The sequence below is a fragment of the Lactuca virosa genome, chromosome 6, assembly GCF_052849685.1.
Source record: "Lactuca virosa cultivar CGN04683 chromosome 6, Lactuca_virosa_CGN04683_v6, whole genome shotgun sequence".
Taxonomy (NCBI): Eukaryota; Viridiplantae; Streptophyta; class Magnoliopsida; order Asterales; family Asteraceae; genus Lactuca; species Lactuca virosa.
Window position 1 is genome coordinate 214,293,249 of NC_136431.1, and position 12,660 is coordinate 214,305,908.

The 12,660-nt window shown below is 37.2% G+C and overlaps 1 protein-coding gene across 1 annotated transcript; it reads left to right on the forward strand.

Annotated features, from left to right (window-relative positions):
• The first annotated feature begins 383 nt into the window (after positions 1 to 383).
• Positions 384 to 1,556, forward strand: LOC145119490 (putative aquaporin TIP-type RB7-5A). The gene is made up of 3 exons (XM_079055153.1): positions 384 to 573; positions 675 to 925; positions 1,006 to 1,556. The coding sequence occupies exons 1-3, from the start codon at positions 447 to 449 to the stop codon at positions 1,378 to 1,380; spliced, it is 753 nt and encodes a 250-aa protein (XP_078911279.1). The 5' UTR covers positions 384 to 446; the 3' UTR covers positions 1,381 to 1,556.
• Positions 1,557 to 12,660: the final 11,104 nt, after the last annotated feature.

Here is a 12,660-nt window from a genome sequence, read left to right on the forward strand (position 1 = left end):
TCAAACAAAGTGTTTTAAAATAAATAAGATTATTGGATGAAATCGAATTAGTATCAATATGAGTCAAGTAATTATAAATGGGTAATAACACAGCCATTAATTATAACCATATGCAACACATTAGTTGTAATATTCCCAACCTTCAATATTAGTACGTAAGGAACGAAGATTTTCGTAATCAAGGCCTGTGGGCGGTGGGGCGGCAAAAATCAACGGTCAGGCTCAGCCATCTTTGGCCCCAAGGGCGGTGCCAGCTCAAATTCTCTATACATATATACGACACTTCATATATAGCCCACATATTCAAAACTTAAATATTTAAATTAATTATTTTAATAATCTGATGTTAAGCACTATATAACGCTTAGTTGAAACCAATCACAAATCACACTTTTAGCAAGTCAACCATCTCATCTTTTCACTTTTAGCTTCAAAGAGTTCTAAAAATGGTGAAGTTGGCAATTGGTAGCATCGATGACTCTTTTAGTGCAGTTTCACTCAAGTCTTACTTGGCTGAGTTCATTGCCACCCTTCTTTTCGTGTTTGCGGGTGTCGGGTCCGCTATTGCTTATGGTATTCCAGCTTTCTTTCTCGGATACATAAAATGAAAATATGTGTTAATATTATAACGATTAAATGATAAAACGAATAATGGAGTTTTATTAACTTTTCAGGTAAGCTCACAGCAGATGCAGCACTAGATCCAGCTGGACTAGTTGCAATCGCAATAGCCCATGCATTTGCACTCTTTGTTGGAGTCTCAATAGCAGCCAACATCTCCGGAGGCCATTTGAATCCAGCTGTCACCTTCGGATTGGCTATTGGTGGTAACATCACCATCATAACCGGTCTATTTTACTGGATTGCCCAACTGCTTGGATCCATCGTTGCATGTTTACTCCTACAATTTGTTACTGGTGGCTTGGTGAGCTTTCTTATATCATATTTTCATTGCTAAAACAACTTTTTATTCAACTTTTTATTCATGGATTTGGAATTTGACAGGCCGTTCCAACACACGGAGTTGCTAGTGGGATGAGCAGTATTCAAGGAGTCGTGTTTGAGATTATCATAACATTTGCTCTAGTCTACACAGTCTATGCCACCGCTGCTGACCCTAAAAAGGGATCACTCGGAACCATTGCACCCATCGCAATCGGCTTTATTGTTGGAGCCAACATTTTGGCTGCTGGAGCTTTCAGCGGTGGCTCAATGAACCCTGCTCGGTCATTTGGCCCTGCTGTCGTCAGCGGAGACTTCTCACAAAACTGGATTTATTGGGTCGGCCCACTTATCGGTGGTGGGTTGGCTGGATTCATCTACGGTGATGTTTTCATTGGATCATACGAGACACTTCCAACCTCAGAGGACTATGCTTAAGTTTTTTTTAATCCCTTTATGCTTCGTTTGTTTCAGTTTGTATTTCATTTTTTTTGCTGAATGGTTGAGGATGTAACATCCTTATTGATTAACGTTTCAAGATTTATGGAAGGCCGGGAAGACTTAAGAATTGTAAAATAATATTGTTTACACCGGAATACATACAATCTTAAACTTGCCATGGTTTCGTTTGGTCTCTTCATTTCGAAAAAAATTCATGCTTGTAAATTATGCACGGCCGACCCTAAGGGAGTCCAAGTGTGTCGATTCTAAGTGCATCCACAATGCATTAAACTTGTTAGAGTTTAATGGATTGACACATCATCATTTTACTTGCTATACAACTCTATATTAATTTTTTTACAATGCATTAAACTCAATAGAGTTCAATGGAATATATATATATTTAATAGTTAAAAGGTTTCATTTTTCTCATTTAATAGTTCAATGACCATTGAACTACATATCCATTGAATGTCAACATGACATCCCACAATGATAAAATTTAATCCATTGAATCTCAATTAGGCATTACACCTCATTCAACTCTCCCATTGAACTATGCATTATGGATGCTCTAAGGCAAGTCAAGATTTTTTTAAACATACAAACTATTTGGTAGACCAAATGTCTGCAGTTTGAAAGAAAAATATTATTTGTTTTTTAACATCTTCAGGCTGTTAGAATAAACTAAAATCTAATTAAACTTATTTAAAAAAAAACTTAAAAGAGTTTTTCAATAATTTTATGACTTTATTATAGATGATTAACAAATATAGATAAACTTTTATGTATTATTGTATAAAAATTAAAATAAAATGGTATGAATTAACGTATATGTTTGAAAAAAACCAAAAAAACTCTGATCGCAAAGTTATACATTCACATTGTAATTCAGGATAAAATATTTAACACATAAATTTGATGAAAATAAACTTTGATTTTAAATGAAAATTTTCAAAATAAATGAATGATACTCCATTAAATAATGTTTTATAAAATTTGACACAAAAAAATATAAAGATAATATTAAGATTTTTTTTCATGTTTATATAAACAGTTTCAATAACCTTATTGTAATTAAATCTTTATTTATAAATTTGTCACAAATGTCATTATTGTGTCATCGAACCTTTTTCTTTTAGTATTGTCAATCTTTTTTTATTAAAAATTATTTTTAATAGATAAAGTTGTAATAAATCTGAGTTAAAAAAACCCCATTAGTTTCAATAATCTTATTGTAATTAAATCTTTATTTATAAATTGTCACAAATGAGTTCCTATAATCGACGTCTTGAATCACGAGCGGCAAAAGCAAAAAGTGTCACTAATGGGTTTTAGTGGGAGCGTTTCTAGTAACATTTATTATGTGCGCCGGAGATTCTTTGATATGCCTTTAGTGGCGCTTTTTGAGTTTTTAGTGACACATTTTGTGTGCCATTAAATGACATATTTTTTGTAGTGGATATATGTGTTTTTTTAGACTAAAAGATGTCTGAAGATGTTTCAAGACTATGGTCCACATCTGCGCCAAGAAAACGACGCGCAGATCTTTTTAGGTTTGTAATCTTCAAAAAAACAAATCGTCTACGAAACCTAATGTGTGGTCTGCGCTGCGCCGCGCATACAGAAGAGACAAAAAAGATCTGCAGACAAAAAACAAACAGGACCATAGAATTATGCTCCAAGTTGCACTTTTCTCCCCTAGTTTATAATTCATGTTTTACAATCTACATAATCTTTCGATTTTATTTTACTAAATCTATTTTTTAGAATTATATTTTTAGCTCCTTTAAAAATTTACATCATAATTAGAACTTAATTAAATGGATTATACTCCAAGTTATAATTTTACCCCTTCATTTATACACCCTTCGTTTGTATTCATATGAAATTATACTCCAAGTTACACTTTCTCCCCTCATTTATAATTCATGTTTTACAATCTACTTAATCTTTCAATTTCTTTTACTAAATCATTTTTTTAGAATTATATTTTTAGCCCCTCAACTTTTATAAATTTGCATCATAATTAATGCTTAGTTAAATGGATTATACTCCAAGTTATACTTTTACCCCTTAATTTATGCTTCATGCTTTACAATCTACCCTTTTTTTTTAACTAATGAGTTGAAGTTATATATTTAACATCAACTTTTATAAATTTGTATTTCTCTCTTTTCTATCGATTAAATTACTTTTTAGTTTTCCATCGTAATAATTCACCCTTTAAATTTATTATATATATATATATATATATATATATATATATATATATATATATATATATATATATATATATATATGCCCATTTTTACTCGTGGTACAGGGCCTTCAAAATCAACAGGCCGACCATGAACTCATGTAACAAAGCAAATTATGAATACAAACGAATGTGATATGGAGGATGCCCAGATCATAGCCGTTCAAAAAGAAAGGATGCCAAGATGTTATAGTAGACAGTGGTGATTATGACATGTATGAACCGGTGCTAGACATGTATATGGTGCTGGTGGTGGTTGCATAATAACCCAACAAAAAAAGTTACCTTCACGACGACAAATAACTTCGCAATTGATGCCTCAAATCATCACTAAAACCTTTAGCGACGACAAGTCGTCGCACTGCTATTAACTCGTAGCTAATACTCAAATTGTCACAATTATTGTGATCTTTAATAGCTGGCATCACTAAAAGCCATTTTTGTCGCTATTAGTGTTGTCTCTACTTTCCGACCACCGGTTCAGAGTTTTTTCTGGCGAAGCTTCCCGAAGGCACGCATCGTCGCAATTGGTGGATGTTGTCGTAAAATATGTCTCCGTTAATTATTATTTTTTTAATACAATTTATATATATGATATTAGTTTATATATTATAAAATGTAGAATTTACAAAAATACAAAAATCATAATCTACAAATCTACATTACATAAATCATCAAATAACATAAAACAATATATACCACATTACATAAAACATAAAATATGCCACATTACATAAACGATCTAATAAAAAAGAAATACCAATCGATCACATCCATAAATTATCTAATAAATCCATAATAACTGATAGCCTAATAAGATTTTGCGCTTTATTTTGTGTTGGGTCTTATGTTGGCTCATTAGCTATAAAACCTTAATTAGCTAGTCTATATATTCTGTCTTTTTCTTTTATTGTATCTTGTACTTCTCATTTAATAATAATATAAAACCCTAGGTGTTTTTTGTCTTGATAGTTTACAATAACATCATCAATAACATAAAACAAGAAATACTAGGCGTCTTCGTCTTCCCCGTCGATGTTTTTCACGCCGTTGTTGCTAACACTGCTGACTTGGTTCTTAAAAGCGGATAATATACCCAATTGCCATCACAAATACCAAGTTTTGGAGAAAAGCGTTAACATCCACGTCTTAAAAAGTAAAGTATATAAGTTAAAATAGCAAACTAAAAAAACAAATATTTATTACTTAACAATTAAGTCACAAGCACATTAAGTCATTAAAAGTTTAACAAACTATCAAACCAACCAAATGAATTAAGTCCTTAACAATTTAACAAATTATTAAACTACCAAATCAATTAAGTCTTTAACAATTTAACAAACTTCCAAACTACCAAATTCATAACAAATGAATTAAGAACTTAACAAATAAACAAAGTATCAAACTACCAAAAATTACTATAAATGCATCAAGTTCTTAACGATATAGCAAAATACCAAGCTACCAAATTCTTTAAGAGTTTAATAAGTACTTGTGTTGGTTGCGGTGCTTGTGACTGTGACTGTGACTACCACTGGGAGGGAGCACTTATACCTATTGCAGAAGGAGGTTTAGGCTCGATGCCTCTCACATGTCCCCTTCGAGCACCTAACACCTTCTCAAATATGGCTATCCAATCAATGGAGTTCAGATCACCACGGAGTCGGTTGTGCTGAGTTTGTAAAGAAATCTCACCAACTAAAGCATTATGTATTTCACGAATATTCCCAATATACTTCAAAACTATTACAAAAAAATGACAATCTACTTCATTTTTAAGTAATAAAAACTTACATATTGGTCTTCGAATAATGGGTCAACAAATTCCTCTTGTTTATTGGCATGCCCACGGTGAAATGCTTCAAGTCTATTCAAATTTTATTTAACATTACAAAATATGGTATACGTGGATAAACATTACAAAATATGTTATAACTAAATAAACATTATTATAACTTACATTCTAAAAACAAGCACTACCGTAACTGTATGTCCCTCCACGATTCTTAACTACTTGCTTCTTCCGACATTCTGTGTTTTCACTGGATCGTTTTTATGCTTATCTGTTAAGAAGTGGTCAATAGTAGTACTCCAATGTTGTGGATCCATACCCGTAGGGAATGAGCCCTTGCTGCCTCCATATCCCCTTGCAAACCAATAAAACGAGTTTTTGCAATATGTTTGTGTCCTCTATACCACGCACATATCTGATTGTTCAGTGACACCCAATAAATTAAAGCCATGTGTAACGTCCTGATTTTCAAAGGCAAATTTTTTCAATTTTATTCATTAAATTTTATCAGAGTATATTTACATTTGCCGAAACATAATTGTGAATGCGCGTGTGTACAATCGAACCTTCCCCTTCTCATGAACCAACTGGGTAAGCGATAGGCTTAGTAAATTCCCCCAATATACCATATATCACAATACATATACATACATACATCGAGTATCTAGGCTCACAATAGCTTAAGTTGCTATTGCCATTATCCGGCTCACAATCGCTTAAGTTGTTATTGCCGTCACCTCGCCTTCTGAGTATCTAGGCTCATAATCACTTAAGTTGCCATTGCCATTATTTAGGCTCACAATCGCTTAAGTTTTTATTGCCATCAACTCACCCTTGGCCTTTAGCATAAAGCTAGTCCACCCGAATCTTGGCCTTCTACATGAAGCTGGAATGCCTCAGCCCTTAACCGATCACACACACGCTTAAGATTACAAGCAACAACCTAACAAGTCTACCAATACAGGCACATAAAATTTACATTATGGTCTCCACTCTACTGGATCCTATATCCTAACATACATGGATATATACTGGAATACATAATATAGTGAGATGAACTCACATTGACAATAACTCGGAAGATTGACAACTAACTGAGTGATTCTACTGACGATCCAACTGACGCATAACGTATCGAACGACTATTAACCTATAATACTTTATCCTATTAATCTCTATGACAATCTGGTAATGAAAACTTATATCTTTCACAATTCCTAATAAATACTGAGAGTTCTATCAAATAAGGATCAGTCAGGCCAGACAATTGGGACGTATGATCATTTTGGCACATAGATTTTCTGAAATCCAACAACCAAGCAAACATAACCATTCTAGACACCTCTCTCGTAAGTAGATCAATCATTATTATAGTTTAGAATTAATGAAGAACCTAACATTAATAGGTTCCTAATAACGACTATAATTACGAATATGAGCTAACATAAAAGTCTAGTAAGCGTATCTTCACTTATAGAGATTCCTAGGTGGAAAGCCGAAAAGTCGCGGGCAGGACCTCGATACCGAGCACTTCTATTTGCCTAAATCACTGCCTTACAGCATCACTAAAGTATTCCAAAATCCTAGAAAGGTCAGACTCGAGGGGGAGGGGGTTTCTAGAGAGAGAGAGAGAGAGAGAGAGAGATGTGAGAAATGAAGGAAGCCGGAGCTATCTATCTATAGTAAGCATGTGCGTCGTGCACTAGGGTAACGTCGATCCATCCACTGCTTGCCACATGTCAAAAATCTTGTGGTGCACGCTGCACCATCTAGAAGGTGCGCGTTGCGCACTTTGTGCGCGTCGTGCAAAACGTGGATTTTGTAAAATTCCATATCTTCTTCATTCGAGCTCCGTTTTTGACGTTCTTTATATCCATACATAGCTATCGATGAGATCTAAACGTTTAGACTCCATTGGTTAATTCGCACTTTAATTTAAAGCTATATTTTTAATAGGCTTAGACTGTTAAAGCCCATATAAAAATCAAAACTCTCTCATATGAATTCCGTTCTCGACTGTCTTTATATCGACAAAATCATATGGACGAGATCTTCGACTGTCATTTAGATTGTTTTTCCTAACAATCGATCGATTTCTGTTTCGGTTTCTGTGTCGTATACTGTTGCACTGAAAGTTCTAAAGTCATAACTTCCTCTTATGAAGTCAGATTTGGACGTTCTCTATACGCACGCTCTCGGTTTTGCGATTACTACGACTTACGTCATGAGTATTTATCCTAAATAGTCATATATCAAAAACTTCTATTTTCGTGACTGGTGAATTATAATTGTAAGGAGAAAATGGGGTGTTACAAGTTTCCCCCACTTTATAAAGATTTTGTCTCCGAAATCCTACTCCTAGAGTGCCTTAGGAAAATTCCTATACTATCCCATTTGGGTTTCATGAGATCAACCTAATATCTAACTAAAGTTGTCACACCAGCTTCGTCTATATATATTTATTTGGCCGTATAACTTCATGTTCAACTGTAGATGCACTCTCATATTCCTTGCGAAGTCTTCCAAAACCGAGAACTCGTTTGTCTGGACTTCTAGAATTTACACGCTACGATTAAGGATTGCCTTCAGATGTAAGATGTCGACACCATCGATTGATTATAAAGCGGTTAATTACAGAATTTTACTTATGATATCCTAACGAAATCCATTTTCAGGAACATGCCTCTAATAGGCATATGGCATATCCTTAAAACACACACGAATCTAGATTATAACAATTTCTATACCTAGTTTTGGTGTTCCAACATCCTAAATTTAAATCAAAACTACTACAACGGGTTTACTGACTTGAAAACTCTAGAATCAGTACTCTAATATTGGCGACAGACTCATAAGAAGGCTTGCTTATGTTTCAACCTACTAGTTTATAATGAACACTAGGTTGCCTAATAGCCCTCTCACAAGGCTCTAACTACATTATCTATATCAAGTTTACAACTATTGGTCGAGCAATTTGTTTACGATACGTTGTGACACTTATCCAACTACTAGGATTTCGATGCTAGATCGCTCTTGTTATCATCCACCCCGGGTTTGAAGACTTACGGTCAACCTTTAGGTGGTCATAAAGACTCACAAGTATTATTTTATTGTCCCAGTCATCATCCTTCCTTGATATCTACTTATCACCATCGATCTGTGTTTTCTGATTTTTTGAGGCTATAATTAATTTAGAGGTCCTTAATTTACATTATATGGATGTTAAAACCTAAATGTCGTCCTATGTCAACCTATGAATGTTGAGATTCAATCCTAGTTCTTTATTAATTCTTATGCTTATCGACTAAAGGGATAACTAAACTCAATACATAGTCTATCTTGATGCCTAAAGTTACACTAAAGTATTCCTATATTCTTAATGGGCATAGTCCTTTTTGAATGGTCTCTTCTTATGGGTTCCTAATCGTACTTATGAAAACACTTTCTCCCTTGATGTTGATCCTGCTGCTAAAATCCTTAGTCTCGGGTTAACTAAATCCTTTACTATGGTTGAAATCATATTCCTAAGTCTGGTGTATGTATTGAGTATTCGATGCTATCTATGGCAATCTACACATCCTACTGAATTTCTAACTAATCTTCTGCTGTGAAACGACTCAAAAATCACAAAAAACTTAAACTTTTCAAAACAATCCATTTACTAAAAAGAAGTGTTTACATAACCATTATTTTCAAAACATTATTCAAAAATAGAGTCTCCCAAGATCCAATCAATCATAAAACTAAGGATGTGTACGGTCACGCCTTCGCCTTGCCACGGTCCTCTGAGTACCTGAAACAAAACTAAAACTGTAAGCCAACGCTTAGTGAGTTCCCCCAAAGTACCAACACACCACATAACAAGCAAGCATGCAAACATGAGCAGCTAGCCTAAATGGACTGCCTCGCAGAGCCTACAGCCTATCTGGACCACTCCACGAGCAGCTAACCTAACTGGACCGCCTCACAGGGCCTACAGCCTATCTGAACCGCTCTATAGGCCGCCAACCTGACTGAACTACCTCGCAGAGCCTACAGCCTATCCGGTCGTCCCCGGGTGTCTTGGCCTACAACACAAAGCAGGACAGCCTCAACCAAAACCAACATGTCGACATATGCAACAAACAAACATGAACACAAAGCCGACAAATACAGATAATCATACGGATCTATTGGATTGCAACATCATAACAACATACAGTAACCAGGATATCAATCCAATGAGCCGGCCTTGGTGCCTTCGACCCGTAAGTACAATGAGGAAAACTCACCTTACAGTCTGAATGTAGTTTGAATAACTCGCGGCTCCGACAACCGACTCAAACCAAATCCTAAATATCCAAACATTTCATTAATATATTTTTCTCAAAATACTCATGGTCAAACTAGGTCAACGGTCAAAAGTCAACTCAACAGCTAGCCGAGTTAACCCAGCCGATCCAATTCAACCGACTACACTGGGCGTGCTCTTATGTACATGGGGTGTACTCGATGGTTGACCAGATTACAGGGTGTTGACCGTGTACGTACAACGTACCACTTGGTACGTTCAACATACGTGTTTGTTCAGCCCTTTCCCCATTAAGAGCTTAATACTCTAAAGTTCCATGTCCGAAGTCTGATCCAAGGCTAAAATACCATCAAGAGTCATAAAGTTTCCAACTTTATGACTTTGCATGTCCATTAAGTTCTCAATACACAAAATATCAACATCTCAATGCCTTAAGACCTTCTATAGCATGCATGGGGTAAAACTAACCATCAAGACCACATTTTTATGACTTAAGACCCCCCATAAGATCTGAAAGTACGACTTATTTGGTCAAGAACATGCTATGCTCAAGAATCACCATATTTGGGACCAAAAGTGCCCTAAAGGAAGAAATGGCTAGATCTACAATATAGAGTGATCAAGTTATTAACTTTTTACCTCCTGGAGGTTCCTAGCAAGTGTGGAATCCCATATCTAAGTTGCTTCCAAACTTCAAGGTTCTTGCACCCACTTCTCATTCTTCAAGAACACCAAAAAGGCACACAAATGAGCTCAAAAACACTCTTTCTCACTTAGGGTTTGTTAGAGGGTCGAAATCTCATATAGGGGCTGATGAGAGAATGATAAGTGAGGTTATAATGGTGTTTATATATGGACTAAACCCTAAAAATTAGGGTTTGAACCTCCTCCACGCGCGTCCTGCAGACGAGGTGTATGCCCAGCATACTAGGGTCTGCCCCCTAGTACACTCATTGTATGCAACGCATGCCCAGTGTACAACTCCAATGCCCAAAACTACCACAATACCACTATGGGCCATTTTGTACTCTTTCATATACTCAGGGACTAAAATGCAATATTTATCCATACATAGGGTTAAATTTGAAAATACCTCAACATCGGGATGTTACAGTTCTCCCCCACTTGAACTAGACTTCGTCCTCGAATCGGCCGTCGCGAATAACTCAGGATAATGCTCCCGCATCTCCGCCTCTGGGTCCCAGGTCCACCAGGAGCCTTTCCTATGCTTCCACTAAACCTTTACTAAAGGTATCTCCTTGTTGCGCATAATCTTCATCTTCCTTTCCACTATCGCTACCAGCCTCTCAACATAATTCAGGCACTCAGCGACCTGAATATCATCTAAGGGGACCACTGCGTCATCTTCCAACATGCACTTCCACAACTGCAAAACATGGAAAGTGATGTTGATCTGGTTGAGCTAACTCGACAAATTCAATTGGTAGGCCACCCTTCCTATCTTGGCGAGCACACAGAACGGTCCAATATATCGGACCCATTTTCCTCTTCTTCCTGAAGCGTATCGAACGCTTCTAGGGTGACACCTTCAGTAGTACCATATCACCGACCTGAAATTCCAACTCCGATCGGCGCCAGTCGGCATAGCTCTTCTGCCGACTCTGAGTTGTCTACAGTTTCTGCCTAATCTGCTGTATAAGCTCCATGGTTTGAAGGACTACCTCATTCCTTCCCATGGCTCTGTGACCAACCTCCCCCCTACAAACTAGGGTACGACATCTCCGACCATACAGGAGCTCAAAAAGCGGGGCAACGATGTTGGAGTGCTAGCTGTTGTTGTAGGAGAATTCCACAAGAGGTAGGTAGGAATCCCACCTCCCACCAAAATCTATAACACAATCCTGCAACATATCCTCAATTTTCTGGAGGCTCCGCTCACTCTGGCCGTCGGTCTGCGGATGATAATCAGTGCTAAAATATAGCTTCGTGCCCAGTTCCTCGTGGAACTTCTATCAGAATCGGGAAGTGAACCGAACATCTCGGTCAGATACAATGGAGACCGGAACCCCATGACGAGCAACAATCTCCCGAACATACACATCGACCAACTTTTCGGCTGAAGAGCTCTCCCGAATGGCCAAAAAGTGGGCACTCTTGGTCAATCGATCCATGATGACCCATATAGCATCAAAACCCTTGGCAGTCTTCGGCAACTTGGTGACAAAATCCATGGTGATCTATTCCCACTTCCACATGAGAACCTCCAAAGACTGCAGCTTGCCATGTGGCCTCTGATGCTTGACCTTGACCATCCTACAGGTGAAGCACATCTCAACATACCAGCCTATTTCCATCTTCATACACGGCCACCAGTAACTTAATCTCAATTCCCGATACATCTTTGTGGCTCCCGAGTGTATAGAAAAGCGAAACTTATGAGCCTCCTCCAACATTATCTCCCTGATCCCACTAGAAACTGGAACCCAAAGCCAACCACACCGGGTCAACAATCCTCGACTATCGGTGACAAACCTGTCGATCTCGCCCCTAATACTCTCCTGTTTCAAGTTCTCCTTCCTAACTCCCTCTGCCTGTGCCTTTATGATCAAATACAAAAGTGGAGAATCAACGGATATCCTCATACACATCTCCAGCTGAAGATCCAACTGACTTGCGGCTCAAGGCATCCGCTACCACATTCGCTTTACCTGGATGGTAAAGGATCTTGGAGTCATAATCCTTGACCACGTCCAGCCACATGTGATGCCTCATGCTCAGGTTCGGCTGGTCTATAAGATATCACAAACTCTTGTGATCATGGTGTAAACGGTACAATGGACCCCATATTGATAATGTCTCCAAATCTTGAGGGCAAACACCTCTGCACAAGGACCACCCCCAAACCAGTGATGGATGCATCACAAAATCCTCGACACCCTCTGGAAGGGTCAACACTGGGGCCTCACATAACCT

Bases quoted from the DNA above. Each gene is read 5' to 3' on its own strand.
- LOC145119490 (XM_079055153.1), top strand. From the start codon at position 447: ATGGTGAAGTTGGCAATTGGTAGCATCGATGACTCTTTTAGTGCAGTT. The intron at 574-674 runs GTATTCCAGCTT...TTAACTTTTCAG, and splicing joins CGGGTCCGCTATTGCTTATG to GTAAGCTCACAGCAGATGCA. The intron at 926-1,005 runs GTGAGCTTTCTT...GGAATTTGACAG, and splicing joins AATTTGTTACTGGTGGCTTG to GCCGTTCCAACACACGGAGT.